Here is a 25,024-nt window from a genome sequence, read left to right as displayed (position 1 = left end):
TCAACCAAGAATCTTAGTTCTAGCAAAACTATCTTTCAAAAATGAAGTAAAGATACTCCCAAATACAAAAACGCACAACTGAGAGAAAGTTTTCACAACTTATTCTTCAGGAATAAGTTTTTTTAAATGAACAACTTAAGCTCTGAAAACTAAAAAACATCTTTGAAAGAAATTAAAGAAGACATAAATAGGAGCACTTGGGTGGCTCAGTACATTAAAGGACTGACTCTCGATTTCATCTTGGGTCTTGATCACAGGGTTGTGGGATCAAGCCCCAAGTCAGGCTCTGTGCTGAGCATGGAGCCTGCTTGGGATTCTCTCGTTCTGCCCTCTCCTTCGCGTGTGCATATGCACTGTCTTTCTCTCTCTCTCTCAAATTAAAAAAAAAAAAAAAGGAAGACATAAATAAATGTGAAGACATGTCATGTTCTGCTCATGAAGTAGAAGTCATAATATTGTTAAGATAGTAGCACTCCTCAAATTTATCTATAGATTCAACACAAAATTTGTTCAGTATTATTAGTCATAAGGGAAATGAAAATTGAAACCACAATGAGACACTTAATACCCGTTGGGATGGTTAGAGTTAAAATGACATACAATAACAAGTGTTGGTAGGAAGATGGAGAACTGAAACCCTTGTTCATTGCTGTTGGGATTGTAAAATGATGCAGCCACTTTAGAAAATACTTTGGGAGTTTCTTGAAAGGTTAAATGTAGATTTATCACGACTTAGCAGTTCCACTCCTATGTATATACCCAAGAAAAATGAAAACATATATCCATACAAAATCTTGTCTGCAGAAATTCATGGCATCATTATTTTTTAATGTTTTTTTAAGTTTATTATTTATTTTTGAGGGAGGGGAGAAGGTCAGAAAGACACAATCCCAAGTAGGCTCTACACTATCAGAGCTGAGCCTGATGCAAGGCTCAAACTCACAAACCATGAGATCATGACCTGAACTGAACCAAGAGTCAGATACTCAACCAACTGAGCCACCCAGGCACCCCCATGGCATCATTATTCATAAAAGCCATAAAGTGGAAACAACCCCATTGTCTATCAACTGATGACTGCTAAGTAAAATGTAGTCTATCCATACAGTGGTGTATTATTCAACTGTAAAAAGGAAAGAAGTACTGATACATGCTAAAACGACATGAATGAACCTTGAAAACATCATGCTGAGTGAAAGAAGCCAGTCACAAAATACTACATATTGTATAGTTCCACTTAAATTAAATGTCCAGAATTGGCAAATCCTTAGAGACAGAAAATGTATTAGTGGTTGCCAGAGGCCGAGGGAAGAGAATGGGAAGTGACTGTTCATGGGTATGGGGTTTCTTTCAGAGGTGCTGAAAATGTTCTCAAATTAGATAGTGCTGATGGCTGCACAACTCTTCAAATAATGCCAAAAACCACTGAATTGTACACATTACAAGAGTGAATTTTATGGTATGTAAATTGTATTTCAATGAAGCTATTATAAACACAAAGAACAAAAAACCTAGATTTCCCCACCCCCATCCCCATCATGTGGCTGGGAAATTTCTAGCTTAGTCACAACAAAGTTATGAAAAAGAAATTGGAGTGGATGTGTATTCTGTTATTAACTAACTACTACTTCCTATTTTTCCCCTGGAATGAAAAGTGTAAGATGACACAATGGAAACCTATTTTTCATTCTTAAATGGACTATTGCTAGCTTTTCATTCACAGTAATCTCTGAGATTGATATCCATTTATAAAAGGATTTTATGCTTTCTGGTAAAAGCTTTTTTGGTTTTCGGTCACTGACGAAGAAGTTCTTATATCCAAGAATCTCTGTTGGCTAGTCGGGTTTAAGTGTAACCTGCTTTACTTATTCATTCATACTGTTTGTTCTAAGTCATGATTTTGCTCTGAGGACAAAGGCATGAGCTTAGTAGAAAGTGAATGACCATTTAATGAGGCCTGAAATGTGTCAGACACTGTGTTAAACACTGTACTTACATTTCCTGTGCTCATGACAACCCCAGGAAGGGGTGTTCTTGTTACTTCTTTGAAGATGAGAAAGCAGGCTGATAGAGGTGGATGAATGCCCAAAGTCACACAACCAGAAGTGGTAGAGCCCAAGAGAGCCTGTGCTCTTTGCTCAACGTCAGGCTGCCTTCTGGAGTTCTCAGTATTATGGAGGTCACAGGGATACTCTTATCTTTATGTTCTTTTATGGCTTTGGTAAAGGGTAAAACTGCTAGCTAGACTGGCTACTTTCACAGTTCAAGGTTAAAGGTGATTTTCAAAGGACAGCGTGTGATACCATGGTTTTCCCCAAACTCATTTTCCATTACACCTGATTGTTCAGCATTCAGCATTCATTCATGAACAATTTGTTGAATATACACCATTTGCCTAGCCTGGTGCAAGCGTTAGTTATCTAAAATGATTACCTGATTGAGTTCAGGTTTTAGAACTCTGTCCATCTGAAAGAGGTTGAGGAAGGGGTGTCTCTTTTTCTCTCTAGCCAGAGATCAAGGGCACAGTGGCCCAGAACAGAGCCTGCCCTGCCCAGGACTACTGGGCTCATGCATGTACATATGCACACCTGATCTGTCCTATAAAGTATGCTTGACCTTGAGCTTTGTGGAGGCAGCAACCATGTCTGTTTTGTGCCCCACACAGAGTCTGGCCCAGAGCAGGTGCTCAATGACGGTTGAATAAATAATTAAGCAATTCCTTTTGCCAATCCACTAGAACTCGAGCTGGTTGCTTCATTGCCCTGTGCCTTCATTTTCTCATTTATAAAGTAGGGATAAAGAGAGTACTCATTTCACATGACAAACTTGAGATCCCATGAGATAATACAAGGCACACAATGAGCACCCAATACACTATAGTCAATGTTTCTGTGAAGGGGCATGAAAGACATGCATTTCTATGCCAAGAGTGGCCTTCCGTCTTCTATTACCTTGTGACCTGGGTTTTTGTTTCTTAAAGCAAAGCTGAAGGGTGGGTGGCCCAGCTACAACAACTCACTCTGCTATGTTAAGGAATGTTAAGACCCTGAGGTCTAAGACCCTGGGGATGAGGCAGACATGGTAACCCTGAGAAGGCATATCCGGTGCCCCCACTCTACACAGCTTGGGCCAGTTAGTTCCTACATTACACTGTGTCCAATGTGGTGTGTGTGTGTGTGTGTGTGTGTGTGTGTGTGTGTGTGTGTGTGGAGGAGGGGGTTATGTTTTGGAAATTTTAGTGCTTGACCTGAAATCACAGCTCCAGGGCAACACCAGCCAGCTCCTCACCAGACCGTCCACCACTAGTCTCTGAGCAAATCACGTTATGCATGTTTGTGTGTACATGTATGTACACATATGTGCAGAGACCCAAGGGACAGTTCTGTCTTATTTAAGAAAAGACTCTCTTCAGGACTCCTGGCTGACTCTGTTGATTGAGCGTCTGATTTCGGCTCAGGTCATGATCTCCAAGTTTGTGGGTTTGAGCCCTGTGTTGGGCTTTGTGCTGACAGCTCAGAACCTGGAGCCTGCTTTGGATTCTGTGTGTGTGTGTGTGTGTGTGTGTGTGTGTGTGTGTGTGTGAGCGTGTGTGTGTGTGTGTGTGTGTGTGTGTGTCTGCCCCTCCCCTGCTCTCTCTCTCTCTCAAAAATAAACATTAAAAATATTTAAATAAATTTTTTATTTAAAAAATTTCTCTCAAAATAAACATTAAATAAAATAAACATTTTCTTATTAAAAAGATTTTTTTAAGACTATCTTCCACTCAGCCTACAATGTCATTGCTAACCACAGGGAGTTCCCTGGGCTCTGGCTAGTGGGGCACCAAGATGCACCCCTCAAGTCCCAAGGGGCTGGTCACAGGTAGGGCCTGGCCTCCACAATAGCCCCATGGAGAAAAGGGCCCTTCTTTAGGCTGGCAGCTGATTTCTAGGACTCTAGTCTCATGAGCTGAAGCTGGAACTTTGTCTACAAATCCTATATCCTATTACTAGGTCTGCTTCAGCTTTCCAAACAGATTTTCTGGGCATAGTAACTTCTCAAGAGAGGGCCCAACCTTGGAATGAACCATGGGTAGCTATGATGTCCAGCTGCCTTCCTCTGCTGGGTATGAGCAGGAGTTCCAAAGGCCAAAAACACCCTCCATGAACCCGCAACAGGTGGATGCTATGTGCACATGACTACCTCCTGTGCCACATGATGCTGATAGGGCTTCTTGGGCCCCTCTTCAGGGAAGAAGGGGGACCTAGAGCCATGGCTGTGTGGGCTCCAATAGGAGAGCAATGGGGAGCTGGCCCTTAACCCATCCTTCCCAGCACCCCAATTCAGAACTTGTCCTGCTCCATTCCCTAAATGGACCAGGCTCGACCCACTGCCAGGCCTTCTTTATGGGCATGCAAACTGTGCATTCATATGGGGCTCCAAAGTTGCTTGTAATGCTCTGCTACTAACATCTTGAAATTCTTCATAGTTTTTGAACAAAGTGTCTTGCATTTTCAGATTGTACCAGGTAGCCAATCCTGCTCGCTGCCTTTGCCATGTAATCCCTGGCTCCACATATAACAGTCTTCTTCTTTCCTTTCTGTCTTTAATTCTTTCTTTTTCCTTAATGTTTATTTATTTTTGAGAGAGAGAGAGAGAGAGAGAGCAGGAGAGGGGCAGAGAGAGACACACAGAATCCAAAGCAGGCTCCAGGCTCCAAGCTGTCAGCACAGAGCCCGACACAGGGCTCAAATTCATGAATCGTGAGATCATGACCTGAGCTGAAGTCAGACGCTCAAATGACTGAGCCACCCAGGCACCCGTCTTTAAGTCTTATTTATCCTACTCTAAGGCAAAATCCTGACAGAAAAATACTCAAAAACCACAAAGGAGAGCACATTCTCTTTGAAGAGCTTTTCTGCTTGACTGCAGATGGGATGGTGACAGTGAACAATAGACACATCAATACCCCTACCACACTTGAGAGTTTCTCAGCTCTGCCCAGCACTAAAGGCTGTGGTAGAGGTCTTTTGCCCTTGGTCCTACTGTCTTCCATGAAGAATTATAGGGGATGGTATTTAATAAGCTCATTTGCCTGACCTTTGGAGTTCTTGTCCAAAGCATGACATGGGTGCAAGGTTGGTACAAGATCAAGCCTGAGCTGGTATCTAGCAAGCCCATTTACTGCTATGACTTCAGACAAACCCAGTCTCAGAACCTCAGTTCACTCTTACACAAAGCAGGCAAAACAACATGTTAGGAGGCTTGGGAGTCTCAGTTTTATGAATCTGAGTGTTGGGGCAGATTCCAAGCTCTTTTCTGACACTTTGGCCAGTGATTTTTCAGAAGTGGGTGGCCACTAATTCAGGTGCATGTCCTGTCTATGCCTTCTAACCCATGGCATGACAGGGCACATGAATCCAGGCATACAGTTTTGGAGGGTTTGTGCCCTTTCCCCTGAAGCCCATTCAGGAACCTCAGTTGAAGAAAAACTGTACTCTGGACATGATCTCAGATTCATCCTCTGCTTGTGCCTGGGGGACAGAGAGTCAAGTTCCTGGCCCACTTTGTTTTTCCTCTGCAGAGCTATGCTTGGGCTTTCTGCCTATAGCCAGGATCGTGGGTGCCAGGAGAGGCGGCCTCATGAATCTTGTTATTGTCTTTAGGACGGGAGTGTTCTCAAGGACCTTATCCTCAACATCACAGCGTGACCCCTTTGTGGAAGGAAGTCTACAGGAGAGACTTCTCTCAGGTCTTAGTACTTAGAAAAACTAAATTCTGCAGAACGAGTATATCACTTTGCCTATGCGGATCCTGTGAGCTGAGCCACAGGGATCTTCAGAGCTGGATTTCAGAGCGTCTCTGGCAAGCATGCAGGCCCCTGGGCAGGACAGCTGGCTGTGGGTCTAATCCTGGCTTGGTTATTTTGCAACCCTTCCTCCCCTCTGTTGTGTGCCCTGACTCCTTAGCCTTTTGTTTTACACTTTTCTCTTGGATGCGTCCTGCTGGAAACTGAAGTGTGATATAAATATGTGAATTCATTTTTAAATCTATTTTAGGGAAGTTGTGAGGATTAAGAACTGAACTGCTTAATGAATGTCATGGAAGCAGTTCTACCACCAAGTGGAGGGGGGATTGGGTAGGAGGCAGGGGGTTTTCCTGTAGACTGGATCATCTTGCCACACATAGCAATCCCTTGACCCAGAGCCCCCAAAATATCTATGGGTACCTGCAGTATATATGTGTATATGGATGTATATATATTTCATATATACATATATATACATACATATACACATATATTTCATTCATATATATATATATATATATATATATATATATATATATATATGAAAGCTCACTGAGCACACTTTGAAATCTTTGCAACTTCCCTTGAAATTTTGCTGACTTGACTAAATTGAAGAGCTGGGAGCTGAAATTCCTGCTGAAGCCCTCATGTTATGGATCCACCAGCAGGGACTTGTTAGGGGTGTGACAGCCCACAGGCCCTGGGGAATTGGAGGAACCACCTTTCTGGAAAGGCTGGGTAGGAAGGGTAGGAAAGAGTATGGAGGAGTGTAGAGGGGAGATAAGGGGTGCTGGGGAGGTACAGATACCCACCCCCCACCACACAGTGGGCCCTGAATTTAGGCTCCAAACTCAGCCTATGGTGTGAATAGAGCAGTGAACACAAGGTTTTCTGGAGGAGTCTGCTCAGAAAATATAATCATAGACCACTTGCACTTTTCAACAAGGCAGAGGAAACTTCTATGCCTGGACCAAGGGACCAGGCCCTCTGCCCTGCCCCTGGGGAGTTTCAAACACCTTCCCTCCATGCTTGGATGCCTTCTGAAACAGAAATACTACCTTGCTTCATACTGCTTCACAACTGAGGGGTCACCGGTCACAGCCGTGGCCTCGGCTAGCTTTTTGCTATGGGACGCAAGAAGAGCCAAGGCATTACCCTCCCTTACCTGGAGAAGAGGAAGGTGAATCTCAGGGAGGGCAGTGACTTGCCCCAGTAAATGCTAGAGTCAAGAGTCACCCCCAGGGTGAGACCTAGGCCCTTAGCACAAAGTTGACAGCCTGTCACAGGGGAGGAGAGCCTTTTCCAGCTGCCATGCTACTCCCTCAGATCTGGGCTGGGACTGGGCCTGCTGGAGGGCTGGGTCCATGCTTCATGTTGTCTTCTCTGGCAGTGGAGTCTAGTGTGTGAAGATGACTGGAAGACGCCCCTCACCTCCTCCCTGTTCTTCCTGGGTGTGCTCTTTGGCTCCTTCGTGTCCGGGCAGCTATCAGACAGGTAAGGAGGCTGGGAGGGAGAAAGGGTGGGATAGAGCCCCTTGTCCATTCACTATCTGTCTGGGAGTTGAACTGAATTTCGGGTATTTCTACCCAGAGAAAGAGAGGCCCCTCATACCAACAAGTCAGTGCAAGGAGGAGCCCTAATATCTCACATCTTCCCTGCCCTCATTTCCTTATTGGAACCTTACTTTGTTCAGTTTTCCCAGCCTTGCATTTCCAGGGTTTTGCCCAAAGGTCAGGAGGAGGCAATGGTCCCACTGGAGACTGCAGTCTTTATATCACCAAACTTCTCAAAAAAAGAACACACACACACACACACACACACACCCTGCTGGCATCACCACTGCCTCCCCATCCTATCCCTAACTTTCAGATGGCACATTATCTGTCCACAAACAGCCATCAGTCAGAGTAAGGGCCAGACAGTGAGTGCCCACATCACTGCTATGCAGGGCACCAGGGCCACAGACTGACCGAGGCTGGTTGTGGACCTCCTGGATCTCAATCTAGAGGAGACAGCATCGCAGCTCCAGGAGAAGTGCCTCACTGGCCCCTGAATGTTCTATGGGGACCAGAGCAGGAAGGTGGGAATGCTAAACGGCAGTGTTGAGAAGGCTTCCCAGAGGAATGCCTATCACTCCGCCACTTACCAAGTCCAAAGGGACAGCAAACCCTACAGCCTGAGATCTGATTTTGGAAAATGAGGTAGGAGACAGTTTTGCCCACGCCTGTGCTCCATTCTACTCATTGGTCACTATCAGAAAGCAAAGTGAAGGCTTAAGCCAATTCTCAGCACGTCTACTGCTAAGAGCTACTTTTCCCATAGAGAACTGGCTTGCAATTTTGTTTGCACATTAGACTCATCTGGGAATTTTTTTTAAATCCTGACATGCAAACTGCATCCTAGACAATAAGAATCTTAGGAGGTGAGATGCTGACGCGGGCATTTTTTGGCACCAGGGGGTTTCAAGTATAGCTAAGGTTGAAGACCACTGCCATAAAGGGAGTCTTCACTCTGGATTGACACAATTCCCATATTGCTGATAGATGTATCTGTAATCTGTACTTACCAATTTGCCAGAAATGTGGTGGCAGCTTCTTCCTGTGGCTTGTTCTAAAGAGCAGAATTCTATGTGGTCCTTGCATGAGCTGCTCTGTGATTTCAAGATATGGGGACTTTACAGAAGGTTTTGAATCTCAGAAGTCACCTCCTGGGTAGATGGATGCCCAAGACCTCACCAAGGAAGAAGTGGGAGGATGAGACAGGGAGAAAAGTCTGTCACACAGCCCTGAAAACAAACAGACAAACAAACAAACAAACACAAAGTCTGCAGTGATGCCTGACTCAGGGTTTGCCACATGCCCGGCTGTGAACTGCACATGCCATCCTTTGTGCTGTGCTGTATTCTACAGGTTTGGCAGGAAGAGCATCCTCTTTGCGACCATGGCTGTGCAAACTGGCTTCAGCTTCCTACAGATTTTCTCCATCAACTGGGAGATGTTTACTGTGTTATTTGTCATCGTGGGCATGGGACAGATCTCCAACTATGTGGTGGCCTTCATTCTAGGTAAGAATGTTTTCTGATGCTCAGGCCTTCTCCTTCAAACCTTTTGAGAGGCCAGGAAGAAGGGACCACCAAAGAGGAGCATAGGGAGTGTTCTTAGGACAGCAGGAGGCTCCTCAACCCATGGGCTGTGCTTCTAAAACATGATCGGCCTCATATGTGTGTTGGGGAGGGGGCTGAAGCCTCAGGTTCTTTGATCTGGTTGCAGGCAAGGCAGGCACCCACAAGGCTGGGCTCTGGAATGTAGTGGTAGATAGAAGCTGGAGCTAATAGGAACCAGCCACACAATAGCTGAGCACAATTCAGCAACACGGGGCTTGGCAAAGGCACAAAGTTGGGGTGCTGGGGATGTCTTTGACTTGAGCTTTGAAAGCTTGGGACGTCTGCCTGTGTCAGGGCAAAAGTCTTCCTGGCAGCTGTGCATGGCCTGTGGAAGAACTTAGGGTAGATGGTGTAGCCGGTACACAGGTAGAAGAGGCAGGCATGTGCCAGACAGGAGTTCAATGCCAGTCTGCCATCCCTGGGCAGGTCTGGTGGAGCTCACTCCAGAGCATATCAGCAGTGTGCAGGATGAAGTCTTGCTGATAGTTGTCCTACCTCCTAACAACAGCCTTGCTTCTGGAGTCTCAGGCTGCTGAGTGGGACACACAAGCTAAAAGACATGAGGAGGCCCCCAGGGCCCTCACCAGCATTTCCTGAGAGGAAGTGAGGTGAGCTCCAAGCAGGCTGACCAGGGTCACCCATGAGAGCAAGCACCCCAACATGCTCTCTGAGCCCACCTGCTGACTCTGACCAGCTGAGAGGAGGGGAAATGAGGGGCCCTTCTGGAACAATAGACAACAGTTCCTATAATCTCTAGGCTGACAATATATCCTTGTTGATTCATTGCTGACCCAGTTTGCCCCTATTGTCACAGTGTAATTATTAACATGCCCTTTTAATGTAAGTCTAACAATTCTTCCTGCTGCGTCTGGTAAGATGGATTCTGATTGCTTTTAAGAATCTGAATGACTCCCTGGATTTGGAGATGCTATGCTCTTAGTTGAGGACGTGTACACTCTCTGTGAGGTTGTTAAGATGGAATTGCTCACATTCCACTCCTTTAATGATTTGTGAAGAGCTCCCATAGCCAAGGTGTCTGAAGATGGGGGGAGGGAAGAGCATGCTGGAGCCACATGGTCCTGACAGTTAGCACCCTCTTCAGCAGGCCCCAGCAGGAGGGGGGCCTCCCTCTTCCTTGTGGGGAAAGAGGGGAGCCAGATGTTCTTTTTTTTTTTTTAAGACAGACAGACAGACAGACAGATAGACAGACAGTGTGAGCAGGGGAGGGGCAGAGGGAGAGGGAGACACAAAATCCAAAGCAGGCCCCAGGCTCAGAGCTGTCAGCACAGAGCCCGAGACACAGGGCTTGAACTCACGAACCATGAGATCATGACCTAAACTGAAGTTGGATGCTTAACTGACTGAGCCACCCAGGTGCCCCAAGAGCCAGGTGTTCTTAAAGAAGGTCCTTTGTGTAGAGGACACACAGCTTCAGGCCAGTAGTGCTAGAAATGAGAATTGGAGGAATTTAGGATGAAATTGCAACCTCCTAATGCTTCATGGCTGCAAGGACACAGGGCTCTTGAATAAAGCCTATTTGTTCTCATGGGCAAAATCACCCAGAATCCATCTTCCTAGGGGTGATCCTCCCTAGGTCCAAAAAGCCCAATTTGTGGCTATACTTGGGCCAGACACATACCAGAGACTAAACAGGTCTCCCCAAAGCAGATGATTCTGCCCGAGATTGGCAGACTCCTTTAAGGAGGACCTAAAAGACCATCTAAAAGGGAAGGGCAGAAAATCATGGTGAAGCCAGAGAAACCCTATCATTGGGATTGGGAGCCAGGTGGGGTTTGTCCCAGACCTGGTGTCCCCCAGGTTCTACTGAATGGCCAATATTGAGTCCTGCCTTTCCAGGGGCGTAGGATGCTTCTGGAGCCTTGGAACCTCCCCCGAGTGAGTGGATGAGGCTGGAAGAGCATCCCACAGGGAGATCCTGTCCAGCTGGCCCTGACACTACAACCTACTCCCCTCCCTGGTCCCCGTGTAAGAGAAGTGACAGGGCCACGGGGAAAGTAAGATCATGTACAATCAATCAGAGCCCACATGTACAAGCCAGCAATCAGTGAGCTGGATGCTGGGTGCAACAGGCTCCCCATCCATCCACCTGGGTCCCAGAGCCTCCTTGGCTATTGCGCTTTCATTGCACTTGCAGGAAACTGCCGATTTTTGTATCCTCGTATGAGACTCTTTTTGTTGGGTTCTCTGGATGCACATTTAAGAACATCACTGAAAACCAATGTGCCCCCTGGAGCAGCAGACTTGTGTCAGTGCCTGGGGCCGGGTGGCATGGTTGGCGCGGAGTGCGAGCACTACTTGGTGGAGGCTGGCTTCTCCTGCAGCACAGCGGCGCTCTCTAGTGTTCCAGGGCTAAAACAGCGAATTCCGGGTTTCAAGTAAAATAAACTGAAGTTTGGGGTCTGGGCCTTCTCTTTTGCCCTCTGGCACTAGGGAAGGACTGGCAAGACTCTGTGATGATAATCTCATTTTAAGAGGCTTCACGTTAATTCAGGAAGCTGAATTACTCCCATTCTCAAAACGATGCAGAAGTAGACCTTTTAAAAATTGTAAAACCTGGCAGAATCTCAGAAGACAAGAAAAGGAAGGGAAGGAACAATGCTAGCCAAAGGAACATGAAGTGGATACCCCTGGAAGTGAGGGCACTGCCACAACCATGCTAGTTTAGGAGGAAATGACCACTCAGGACCAATGACACTGACCCTTTCTACACTCCAGCTGCCCCTCACCGTCTCCCACTGTTTCCCAGAAATTATGCCTTCAAGCCGTCCACAGCCTTCTGGGTAAAATGCCACAGGCTCCTCCTTTATCCCTCATCACTACCTGTTCAAATTTATTTTGCACAGTTAACTGCCTTCCTGTCTTGACCAATCCATTAATTCAGTATTTTCCTAGTACTCCTAACTTCAACCTCCTATGCAATATTTGTGCCAGCATGCCGAACGATTTAAAACTCTGCTTCCTCTGGTGTTTACATGTGTTTTTCCTTTTCATAAGTATGTAACTGATGGCATCTTCCTTTATAGCTCTGGCTACCAGAAAGCTCAGGCAAAATTGAAATTTCACTATATCAATTGTGCAGTCTTTTTTAGCCACATATTTTTAAAAAAAATTTTTTTTTTTTTGAGAGAGAGAGAGAGAGAAAGAGAAAGCGTGCATGCCCACACAAGCTGGGCAGGGGCAGAGAAGGAGAGGGACAGAGGTTCCAAAGCAGGCTTTGTGCTGACGATGGCAGAGAGCCTGATGCAGGGCTCGAACTCACGAACCACAAGATCATGACCTGAGCAGAAGTCAGACACTTAACTGAGCCACCGAGGCACCCCTAAATTGTTTTTAAATTAAGGTGTAATTTGCATACCATACTATGCACTCTTTTAAAATGTGTATTTAAAACTTTTTAGTGTTTATTTTATTTTTGAGAGAGAGAGAAAAAGAGAGAGACAGAGCATGAGCAGGAGAGGGGTAGAGAAAGAGGGAGATACAGAATCAGAAGCAGGCTCCAAGCTCTGAGCTGTCAGCACAGAGCACAACATGGGGCTCGATCTCGTGAACCACAAGATCATGACCTGAGCTCAAGTTGGATGCTTAACCTACTGAGACACCCAGGTGCCCCTAAAATGTGTATTTTAGTGGTTATTACTATATTCACAAAGTTGTACAACCATCAGCTCTTTCTAACTCCAGGACTTTTTCATCACCTCCCCCCAAACTCTGTACCCATTAGCAGAGACTCCCCATTTTCCTCTTTTCCTAGCCCTTGGCAACCACTGATCTACTTTCTGTCCATATGGATTTATCTATTCTGAACATTTCAGATAAGTGGAATCATACAATATGTGACCTTTGTGACTGACTTGCTTCACTTGATGTTTTCAAGGTTGGTCCATGCTATAGCATGAATCATTATTCCATTGAGTGATTTACTACATCTTGTTCATCCATACATCATTTGATGGGCATCTGGGTTGTTTCCACTTTTTGGTTATCAAAAAGAATGCTGCTATCAACATATGAGTACAGAGTTTTTTGTGGATATGTGTTTTTCGGTTCTCCTGTGTATATACCTAGGAGTGGAATTGCCAGGTCATATGGTAATTTTATGTTTAACCATTTAAGGAAGTGCCATAGTGTTTTTCAAAGTGATCAGTTGCATATTTTTTGTTCTTTTCTCCAAGGCATAACTTTTACCTTTCTTTGTATTTTACTTTAATGTTACCATTTTCTTATTGTATTCAAGTTATTAGCTACCTCAAAGACTTCAAGGGATGAGATGGGATATAAATACATTAAAAAGATGCAGAAATTTGTTGTCACCCCTTTTGTGCACTGCATCATGTGAAGAAAGATCTGGAGGGACCCAGGGAGGAGCAAGGACTCACGCTTGTCTGTTCTCAAGGAGTTTACATCTGGTCAACAGAGGCAGTCAATGCAGTTGTTACTGAGGACATGAGACATGGGTGAGGTAGGGGTGGCTATATGCTGGATATATGCAGGGATAGGAAATGTTACTTTTAACTAGAATGATCTCTTTAGGTTCATAGAAGGGAGAGAAGTAGCCCTGAGTAGGGGAATATCGGTTAATTTGGAGAGAATTCTGAGTATTTTCCAGGGAGCAAAGAGAGGTTCTACTGTCTGACCTCTTGATCAAAGGCACCATACTTCCCATCATTCCTCTGACATCCAGCATATTTCAATTGTTTGACAAGGATAAAAGAATTAGCTATTTCTGAGAACCTGTCATATGCCAGATGCTCTACTAGGCACTTTACACACAGTATCTCAGTCCTTGTAATAAGAACTCCATGAAGTAGGACTTATCAAAATTACTCTAGTAGTAAGCGAGTGTCAAGGAGCCCAGGCTTTCTGCAGGTGCCACTCTGCATATGGTTTCTGTACTCACAACCCAGGGGCCCCTGCCTCCTACTCCTGATTCTGGCAACTGCCCCACCTTATTTCTTGAGCTGGGGTCTGCCACAGGCCTGTGTTAGTCATTCATGGAAGAGCATGTCCTGCCTCCATGTGGAATGGATTCAGTGGTTCCTGGGATGACTCCCACAGAAGGGCCTTGATCAATGCAGAAGTGAGCCTGGCCCTCCCTGAGTCACCCACTTGGACAGAGTACCCTCTTGGAGAGAGTACTTAGCTTCAGGGGGTAGTGACAGGCAAAAGGCAAACACTCCTGGCCAGGACAGGCCCTTCTGGCTTAGATGACAGAGACTTACTCCCAATAGACACTCCAAGAACCAACTAGACCAAGACCAACTAGAAGCAAAAACCTAGGGTGTAAACAAGGCCAGGAGAGGCATTCCCAGCCAGGAGAACCAGAAGTCACTGCTGTCACCTGTGGGGCAGCTACAGCCTGTGAAAGGTCTGCAGGAATCAAGGCTCCTCTCTTAGCGTTCCTCTGAGAGGGCTGGTTGGCCTCCAGTTGGTTTGAAGACCAGCCCAGGAAGGGAAAACACAAATCCTCGCTTCTTGAAAGGAGACCATGGCCTGACCCATCTCTCATGAATATCTCCTTTAGGAGTCTCAGGTGAAGGACTGGTTGAGAAGGCCCAGGCTTTGCCCCCAGGTGATTTTTTATACATGGTGTGAAGTGAGACCATTTGCTTGAACTGTTTAAGTCTCAGCTGATTATGTGTAAAACAGAAGTAATATTCATTTTTGCACAATTATTGTGATGCTTCAAAGAGATAATAGATGTAAACACTTAGTCTAGAACCTGACTCAAAGTGCCGGCTCAAAATAAATGCTAGTGTGAAGATGATGGTGATGATGAGGACAATGATAATGTTTACAGAGGGGTGATGGTCTAAAAGTCACAGAGCAGGAAGCCGTGCTAATAAGGAACTCTTCAGGTTCATGCCATCCATGTGGCTCCACAGAAAGGCAGAGAGGTAGATTTAAAAAGCTCTGTCTCCCATGGGTACTCTGCAAAGTCAGAACAACTCTGTTCTGCCCTGACACTCGAGCTTAGAGACAGAGATTATCCAGGAACCCAGTTGTGTCGCTTCTCTTTCTTATCAGGATCGTGGAAGTATGGGGGAGCTCCCTTGCTTCACAATTCTGCAAGATTCTCCCTTGGTCCTGTGCACTTTCTCTTTTCCACAACCAAATCCTCTGCTACTTCACTTCTGAATCTCTGCTTAGGAATAAAGCACCCCCTATCCATTCTTACATCACAATAATTACAGCTGAAGTGTTTAGAAACATGGCATGGTGAGTCTGCCTGTGGAGTGGTAGGAGGGTCCTTAGTGAGGTAAGAAAATACCTGAAATTAACACTCATGATCTTCAAAGAAGTCAGGCCCTATTTTTGGAAATTAGTTGAGAGGCTATAACAGGCCCCAGGTGGTTAGGGCTGTTGCCCACAGTCTGGGATGTGAGAGACGCACATTTCCAACAGTCTGCTTTTTAGAAATGGCTGTTCAAGAGGGAACCACTGAGGCAAACCTCTGAGTCATGCTGAGGAAGAAATGGGTTGGGGATAAGGAACAAGTGGTGAGAATGGGAAACTAGGAAAATACAACTGACCCATGAACAAGGGGATTGGGGTACTGACCCCTCCTTCACCCGCACAGTCCAAAATCCCATGTATTACTTTTGACTTTGCCAACACTTAACTACTAAGAGCCTACCATTGATCAGAAGCCTTACTGATAACATACACAGTCAATTAACATATGTATTTTTTTAATGTTTATTTATTTTTGAGAGAGAGACAGAGCATGAGTGGAGGAGGGGCAGAGAGAGAGGGAGACACAGAATCCGAATCAGGCTCCAGGCTCTGAGCTATCAGCACAGAGCCCGAAGTGGGGCTCGAACTCACTAACTGTGAGATCATGACCTGAGTCGAAGTCGGATGCTCAACCGACTGAGCCACCCAGCGGCCCCACAATTAACATATTTTTTATGTTGAATATATTATTACTGTATTCTTATAATAAAGTTAGCTAGAAAAAAGAAAATGTTATTATGAAAATCATAAGGAAGAGAAATACATTTACAGTACCATACTTATTTACTAAAACAAAAACAAAACAAAAAACAAAAACCTTGTGTATGTGGACCCATGGAATTCAAACCCATTGCTCAAGGGTCAACAGTAGTAATTGTACTGCTTCTCTGGAATTAGCCCTTAATTCTTTAGCCTGGGCTCAGGGCATATCAACACATCTGAGAAAATATCTCTTTAAAGACAAGCCTGAACGGTCCTTTGAATGCTGTTTTGTTTCCTGGGTTACTTTTCTGCAGTGGTGGGCAGATCTCAAATAAAAGGCAGAGCCGTTGCCATTGGCCAGATCTCTGCCTAAGGGCAGAGGACCAAGAGTGGACTCCGGAAAGGGCCTGGAACTCTGTGACAACAGAAGGAGCTTCTTCTCAGACTCCCCCATATCAACCGAGAGCTCCAAGAGTCAGGGAATGTCTCTGGAAGACCTGTGGCACTGAGCACAGCAAGAGCCAACAGCCAACAGCCAACAGCCAACAGCCACCTGTGTGTCCCAAACTAGGGCCCAACGCCAAGCAGTCTTGGCCCTTTGTGGCGCTCTGGGGAGGCTCCATGAAGTTCCCTGGGTGTGTGGCCAGCTGTAGAGCTGCCTGTCACCTGCTGGGCCAGCAAATCAGCTGCTTCTTTTCTTTCCATGGTCTGAATAGACTATTTCTGCCTGGGGCTGATCTCTGGACACAGTGTGGCTGAGGGGAATTCAGCTCTGGATGCTGGAGCCTTCCCTATGTACCTCAGGAGCCAGCTGGACCCTATTTATCACTTCCCAGAGCTCAAGGGTGGCTAAAGGTATCCTAACGCGACTCAGTTAACTATGAACTTCCCACTGTTTCCCAAGACCCCGTGTCTGTTTATAGTGCAGAACTCTGGGAAAGGCTCCATGCATCATGACCCCACAGAGCCCCCCAGAAGAGCCCCAACTGTCTCCTGGAGCACCCTGTCGGCTCCTCAACCTGGGACACTCATTTTGGAAATGTGGCCTTCTCAGAAGATATTACCCCTCAGGGCTGGGCATGATATTTCTGTGACATGAGATGGCCTTCAAAAGATAAATCTATGGCTCCTTTAAAATCTCATGAAAACTCATCCTTCTCTAAGGTGACAAGTCTTGGGTCACTTCCCGCTTTCCTTCACCCTGATCATGCCTCCTCCGGGCCACACGGCAAACAAGTGCCTCTTCCCTTTTGCAAGTAATTACAGTTCGAACTCTAACTGCCAGGTAATTGATGTAAAACAACAAATATTAAAGTAAGTTAAAATGCTAATACTCCTCCCTTGTTTTGAACAGGAACTGAAATTCTTGGCAAGTCAGTTCGTATTATATTCTCTACGTTAGGAGTGTGCACATTTTTTGCAGTTGGCTACATGCTGCTGCCACTGTTTGCTTACTTCATCAGAGACTGGCGGATGCTGCTGCTGGCGCTGACGGTGCCGGGGGTGCTGTGCATCCCCCTGTGGTGGTGAGTGTGGCTCGGTCCCAGACAGCCCCCTGCTGCGGGCCAGCATGCCTGGAGCCAGAGCCTGGTGTGGATCCTCCTCGCGTGGGCTTGCGTGACCTCAGCGCGGCTGGCTGAGGCTGGGGTTTCGGAGCCCGTAGAGTGTCTGCCTCGCTGTGGGTGGGCCTGTGTGCTGGGGTTTGATTCTCCATGGTCCCCGCAAAGCACAGTTCTCAGGAAACCCCCCTCCCACAGGCTCCCCCCCACAGGCTCACTAACTTGATGTTGGTTGTTGATATTGCTTGTGGAGTTGTTACTGTGGGGTTCTGTTGTTTCCAACTCTGTCCCACCGTGCTCTTTCCACACTGTTCTGTCTCTGGGAAATCTCTTTCTCCTTATGGATTCATCTAGTGTCATTTCCTCAGGCTTCTCTATCACAAGGTGATTAACATGTAGGTTGCTCCTATTTATCTGCTTTGTCTTGAAGGGCGAAAGAATTACTTTCGTTTAATAAGTTGTTAGAGAAATGTTCTCTCCTTCCATAATCCTGCCACCCAATTTTGACACATTGGTGTGGGAATAACCAAGTTTGGAGATACTGGGTCCCAGTTTCACCCAACATGATTATGTGGGAAATTTCAGGTGAGAGAAGAGATTAGAATCATGGAATAAGGTTCCAGTTGCACCCTCTTTTGGGGGATTCCCCGATTTCTTTGTATTATGGGCCCCCCCCCCATATTTAAGTAAAAGGAAAGGGGATTTCTTCTACTGGTGGGTCTCTCTCTCTCTCTCTCTCTCTCTCTCTCGTTAATCCTTCTTGGTTTGGTTTCAGGTTATCAATATCAAATCTCCCCGCAGTGACAGGTTTTACCAAACTGCTTGATCTGTACCTGCTTACACACAATGAAAGTTTCTTTGACCGGTTTTAAAAACTCATGGTTTAGACTAGCTCTTATGGTTTCCCTGTCCTGTGGACACAGCCTAGGAAGTTGCCAGAAGGTCTTTTATCTTCCTGCAATTGTTAGACAGCCATACAGACTGACAGCACATTTTGGCCTCCTTGGACTGGATAGCTCAGGTTGGACCACTCCAAGCTACTGTCTTTTTATCACCTCTAAGACTGCTATGTTTTTCAGTGTAAATTCTTGGCATACATGTGCCTGGGAGGAGAAAGCACTTTTTTTCCTTACTTCTCTGGAATTTGAGAGACACTGTTTTCAAGGTTAGCTACTATTCTGATTTGGAGGTTTCTTCTGGAACCCAGTCTGAGGGTCAGGAAAGCTTATGGGAAATCAGGACAGGCCATTAACTACAGAGCTCTGTCTCCAAGGAAGCACCCCAGATTTACAAGAGAAGGGCAATTTCCTGGCATGAGAGTGAGCATCATCATTATCATCAACATTACCTTCATCACATCTTCTGTCCCTGTTTCCATAATTCCCTTGCTAGCTGAATTTATTATAAGAAATGGTGGTGACCAGAGATTCTCTCAAGACACAAGATAAGATTATTCAAAGGTTATTTTCTGCCTCTTCACACAAATGATGTTAATAATCTCTGATTCCTGGTTGCTGTTTTGGCATAAGACACCAGTACTTCTAAAATATGGTATAATAATATGTTATTGGTATGTGCTCCTATAAGAGAGAGAGAGAGAGAGAGAGAGAGAGAGAGAGAGAGAGAATAAAAATAGAAGGGCCCTGACTGACCATTAGAGATTAGTATGGATTTTAATTTCTGGGGCTTGGATCTTTGCCTCAGGCCCAGATACTGCAGCAAGAAACCACTCTGGTAGGTCAGCCCCTTCAGTTTCCAGCTGAGGAGGTCCATCCCATGAGGAGCTGCATTACTCTTGCCCTAAGGAGAGTTCTTGCTTCTGTTGGTTGCCCATGGGCTGAACCATGAGCGCTCCCGGCTGTGGGCACACTGTACCTGGGACAGGACTGCCCTAGACAGAGGGCAGCCCCGGGCCAGCACTACAAAGCTGAGTGCTTATGCTGAAAGTTTAACAACAGTCTTATCATTCCCCTATAAAAACAGAATAGCTTTCTTATGAATGCCTCGTCCCTGAGGGTGGGACTTCCGGAAGCCATACTCATCAGTCTAGGGGGGTTGGGGTGATTGGGGGGTCAGGTTAGGGCTGCTGCACTTCCTGCTGTCTGCTCAATGTATGATAGAGACTCTCTAGCAATGCCCTTCCCCTGTTCAACTTGAATTCAATACCTAGAGAGGCTACGGTGTATAACCTCATATGGTACTCCATTAAATTTTGAAATAATCAGCTAGACTTAATTCTCCATGCAGTAAAAAGCCATGGCAATCCAAAAATAGAGATCACAGCAGCCCTGAGTATGGTGACCTGGAAATGGGAGTAAACCCATGCAGAGCCCTGCAGGTAGTCTGGGGAATTTTTATGTCCCAGGTTCCTTTTTTGTTTGTTTGTTTGTTTGTTTGTTTGTTTATGTTTACTTATTTATTTAGAGAGAGAGACGGGGGTTGAGGGGGGGGGCACACACGACCAGGGGAGGGGCAGAGAAAGAGGGAGAGAGAGAATCTCAAGCAGGTTCTCTGCTGTCAGCACAGAGCCTGACGTGGGACTTGATCTCACACACTGTGAGATCACGACCTGAGCCGAAATCAAGAGTCGCCAACTGAGCCACCCAGCCACCCCTGTCCCAAGTTCCCTTTAAAAGGTTTAGCAAAGGGCGCCTGGGTGGCTCAGTTGGTTGAACATCTGACTTCGGCTCAGATCATGATCTCACGGTTCGTGGGTTCAAGCCCCACGTCAGGCTCTGTGCTGACAGCTCAGAGCCTGGACCTTGCTTTGGGTTCTGTGTCTCCCTCTCTCTCTGCCCTCCCCAACTTGTTCTCTGTCTCTCTTTGTCTCTTAAAAATGAATAAATGTTAAAAAAATTATTTTTAAAAAGGTTTGGCAAGAAGTGACTACAGGTATGAATGGAGTATGTGTATAGGGGGTGAGAAAGAGCCAATAGATGCAACTTGAAGAACCAATAGAAGCTTTTCAATATCTAGCTGACTAAACATTAGGAACTTGAGGTCAATGATGGCCCTGAAAGCCTGTGGAAGGAAAGGTAGAGTATTTCTAAGAACAACCTGGTGGGGGAAAGACATTGCTCAGAATCAGAAGTAAAGCATACATGTATATATACATGAAGTATACAGTGGCTGGGAAGTAAGGCCTCAAATTCTGCACTAACACAGTAGCCACTAGCCACATGCAGCTATGTAAATTAAAATTAATTAAAAGTAAATAAAATTAAAAATTCATTTCCTCAGTCACACTAGTTACACTAGCTCAACAACATGTGGTTACTGGCTACTATATTGAACAAAACAGCTATAGAACACTGCAGAAAGTTCTCTTGGACAGCACAGCTCAATTACTGAAGGTCAGTGACCTAACATCACAGTTGCTACAAGGACCAACTAAGAGTAGATTCCAAAAAATATAAACTGGGTTCATTTTTCAACTGATGTGCTAATAGGCTGGGGAAGGAGGCTGAGGGTTGACCATTTGATAAGTTGTGTTTTGCTCTGAGATTAATTCCTATTGAGGCTTTGGAGGGGCACATGTAATTATAGGAGGCCCCTATACCTGCTACATGTGATTTATTTTCTGGGATAACTGAGTACTGACAAATAGGTGAGAAAAACAAGAGAAGAATGGCAGAAGAATGGCTAAGAGATTTTGAGAAATAAAAAGTAGAAAAGAATAGAAAACATAAATAAATATAAGTATGAAAAAATAAATAGAAATAGAAAAAATAGAAAAATTAGGAAAGAATAGAAGTCAAGTGTGTGTAATAAAAAAAGTTTCTAGGTGGTTAAAAAAAAAAAGATAACATTGACTGTCTCCCGAAAACTGGTTTGGTTACTCACTGGCCTGGTAGTCTGTTGAGAGCCACAAGGATAGCCCATCGGAGGGTGTCCATATGTACATCTTCTCCTCTGACTGTAAGAAGAGCCCAGAAAGCACAGATGCCTTGGCCACCCTTTACCTGATAAACTTTTGAGCTTTGTCAGCTGGGGCCCCAGGAATTCTTCAAGGGATGGAGACACTAAAAAGACACTAGATTGTGTTTCTTTTATGACCCACCCTGGCTATTACATTTGAGATGACTTTCTCCCACTGCCCTGGCTTACACGCACCCACAGTTAATGTTACTCCTTATGGTCTGGTCCTGGCTTCAAGTACAACTGATGATGATTGGTCTTATGGTTTGATCAAGACTTTGAAACTTGGAGGTGCTTTTGTTTATTCCTATTATCAATGGAAATCTTATGAGGCGCCCCCCTTCCTGATTTCCTTTAAACAGGCACACTACAATTTCACAAAATAAAAATCATTTGGGGGGAACTTGTGGTGAATACTATCAAAGCTTGCTATTCTGAAAAGTTATAAACCCTTAAAAATTTATTCCAGGTTTATTCCTGAATCTCCCCGGTGGTTGATATCCCAGAGAAGATTTATAGAGGCTGAAAATATCGTCCAAAAAGCTGCAAAAATGAACAACAAAGCGGCCCCGGTGGTGATTTTTGATCCTATGGAGGTAAACATTTGCAGATGTGCCCTCTTGAGGTCAGCCATGCATTCTTGATTTCAGGGAATGTAATTTAATCCGATGTGTTTTGAGTGCCCACTATGTACCACGTGCTGCATGAGTCCTTAGAGACATAGTGATGATTAAGTTCTGAGATGAAACCCACATCAAAAGGCTGTGTATGAATTAGGTGCGATCATGTATGTAAACTGCTTAGCATACAGGAAGTGTTGATTAAATACTAATTCCCTTTCCTTTGGCAAGTTTACTTCCAACTTTTTACTGGTACTGCTCCAAACCACTGGTGCAGTTGCATATCACATAATCTAAATGTCCACATTAAGTGGAAAAAAATGTAGTTGAGGGAAATTCCATGCAGGATTTACCCACTGTACTCTGAATCGTACCAAAGCTGCTGAGGAAGCTGTATATGCCTTTAGTCTTGCTGTGTCGTGTCTAGAACCTAAAGGTGTGAAAGCACAGGCTCCAGGGTTCAACCCAAAAGGCTCGAAGGTTCACCCCTGAAGGCAAGAGACCATGCGAAAAAGATATTCCATGGTGGCAGCCACACTTCCTGACAGTCAGTGAAGACTCGCAGTGTCCCCATTCATGCCCTGTGCCACGTCCTAGAGAAAATAAGAAAATGAGGTACAGTTCCTATGCTTAAGGAGAATAGCATGTAGCTAAGAGTGTCACCAAGATTAGATGAAACATAAATGATGCCAGGAGGGAGGAAATGCTTATGTATCCAAGGAGTAGATGCTGTGTGCCAGCAGAGAAAGGGAACAGACAGACTCAGAGCTGAAGAGGCAGGTCTGAACCAGGGGTGGGGGCCCTTAGATGAATGGAAAGAATGGAGCAGGGCTTTCCTGGCTAGGAGAAGGGTAGGAGTCTGCCCAGGAAACCCAAAGAAGACTAGGGCAGCTGCAGCAACAGTATGCCTGCCCACATTGAAGTCCGCACTGCTGGCTTCCACAGAAAGCAGAACTTTCAGAGGGTGGTGGGCACACCACTGCTCCACCCCAAGGGCTTCCTCCGTCCCTGGCCTTTGGCCCCTCTGTCAGAAGCAGATGTCCTGGCAATGGCTGGAGCGTTAATTACAGTGCCAGGAACCCAAGGTCCCAGAGGGCTGCTAGGACAGAGATTGCTGAATCCTTCACTCTTCACATCAGGAATTCTGTTCCCCCGGTGGCTCAGTTGGTTAAGCATCTGATTTCAGCTCAGGTCATGATCTCATGGTTTGTGAGTTTGAGTCCCGCATGAGGCTCTGTGCTGACAGCTCAGAGCCTGGAGCCTGCTTCAGATTCTGTGTTTCCTGCTTTCTCTGCCCCTTCCCCTCCCCCCCCCCCCCCCCCCCGCCGCTCTCTGTCTCCAAAAATAAACATTAAAAAATTGTTTAAAAAAAAGAATTTCATTCCCAGCCTTAGATAATTTATTGGACATGGGGAGTGTCCAGTGAACTCTTCTGCATCTCAGGGCTGTGGTGGTTGTTGATATTTATTGGATATGTGATCTGATTCCTGTGTTTGAGGAATTTACAGTTTAGTAGTATAAGTCAGACTTACAAGAGATAGTTAGAGGCAAATAAGAATAAAGTCCAGTGTCAAAACACATGCTTCTGATAGAATCTTGTTTCTTCCTACCATGAGGCATTTGGAGCCTGAATTGGACAAGCCTGTTGGAGGAAAAGAGAGCCAGTGTTCATCTCTGCTGCTCACCTCCCGGTGACAGTGGAGAGGGGTCCTCTTAAGGAGGGTCCACAGAGCCCTGCGTCAGCAAGTGCGGCCTGCTCAGAATGATAATGGAGAGTCTACCAGATGCCAGGCATGGTATTCAAATTATTTGATGTTCATTCAAGCCATAGCTCGTGGATACTACTCTAGGCTCTTTTTTTCAGGAGAAGAAATTGAGGCACAGAGAAGTTAAGTAATTTGCCTAGAATTACACAGCTAGAAGTCTCACTAGAGCTGTCTGGTGCCAAAGTACATGCTCTTCACAACTGTGCTTTCTTATCTCATGGTAGAGGCAGTGGACAGGAAAAAATACAGAGTAGTATCATCTTGGAAAGTGATCTGGGGCTTCTCTGGCTTTCCTTCTCAAGCACCTTTAACCTGCTCATCGAGTCTGGTTCAAAGGCATTTTGGTGACTCCATACAGAGGCGAGCATTGGATATAAGAATATTCTTGTACTGAGGTTTCCGAACCTGGCTGTCATCAAAATCACCCAAGGAGCTTTAAAAATACCATCCTTGGAATGCCTGGGCGGCTCAGTCAGTTGGACGTCCGACTTCGGCTCAGGTCATGATCTCATGGTCCGTGAGTTCGAGACCCACATGAGGCTCTGTGCTGATAGCTCAGAGCCTGGAGTCTGCTTCATATTCTGTGTCTCCCTCTCTCTCTGGCCCTCCCCCACTCATGTCGTGTCTCTCAAAAATAAATAAACATTAAAAAATTGTTTTAAAAAAATACAGAATCCTAGGCTTCAGGGCCCACAGGAAATATTCAGATTCAGCAGGGCCAGGGTAAGACCTGGCGATCTGCATTTTCATAAAGCACCAAGTGTTAGCATAGACCTGGTGCCCAGGTCCTATCCATGCATGGCACCACTTCCAGAACCCCCATGAAGACTTCTAGTTCCCACTAGTCTATGCAGGGGCTTTGCTTTGTCGTGATAACAGGGTTCTACTGCCAGGGGCATGTTCTAGAGCTGCACACTCCAAATACTGTAGAAGAAGAAAGGCGATATGTCTGCAAACTGCAGGAGGGAGTGTGGTTATTCTTGGGAAGACAGATGCTCATATTTGGGGAGCACTTGCTTCAACAGCCAGTCTGGCAGTCTTACTCCTTCATTGTAGACACTCCTTCCTCGGCCTCTTATTTTTTTAAATCTTTTTTTAAAAAATGTTTATTTATTTATTTTTGAGAGAGAGAGAGAGAGGACACAAGTAGGGGAGGGGCAGAGAGAGAGAGAGAGGGAGACACAGAATCCGAAGCAGGCTCCAGACTCTGAGCTGTCAGCAGGGAGCCTGACACGGGGCTCAAACTCACCAAC

General features: G+C 45.5%; 1 protein-coding gene across 2 annotated transcripts in view; it reads left to right on the top strand.

Annotated features, from left to right (window-relative positions):
- The window catches only part of LOC109250894 (solute carrier family 22 member 4), a 41,709-nt gene that overhangs the window by 5,460 nt on the left and 11,225 nt on the right, over window positions 1-25,024 (top strand). For both annotated transcript variants that reach the window (XM_019422055.2, XM_019422058.2), the window contains exons 2-5: window positions 7,179-7,282; window positions 8,698-8,852; window positions 17,263-17,434; window positions 21,855-21,981. In XM_019422055.2, coding sequence (XP_019277600.1) covers window positions 7,179-7,282; window positions 8,698-8,852; window positions 17,263-17,434; window positions 21,855-21,981 — 558 coding nt within the window. The remainder of the gene's footprint in view (window positions 1-7,178; window positions 7,283-8,697; window positions 8,853-17,262; window positions 17,435-21,854; window positions 21,982-25,024) is intronic.

This window comes from Panthera pardus, unplaced genomic scaffold (genome assembly GCF_024362965.1).
Source record: "Panthera pardus isolate Hobbes unplaced genomic scaffold, ASM2436296v1 HiC_scaffold_2, whole genome shotgun sequence".
Lineage (NCBI taxonomy): Eukaryota > Metazoa > Chordata > Mammalia > Carnivora > Felidae > Panthera > Panthera pardus.
The sequence above is the reverse complement of the archived record's forward strand: the minus strand, read 5'-3'. Positions and strand labels throughout refer to the sequence as shown.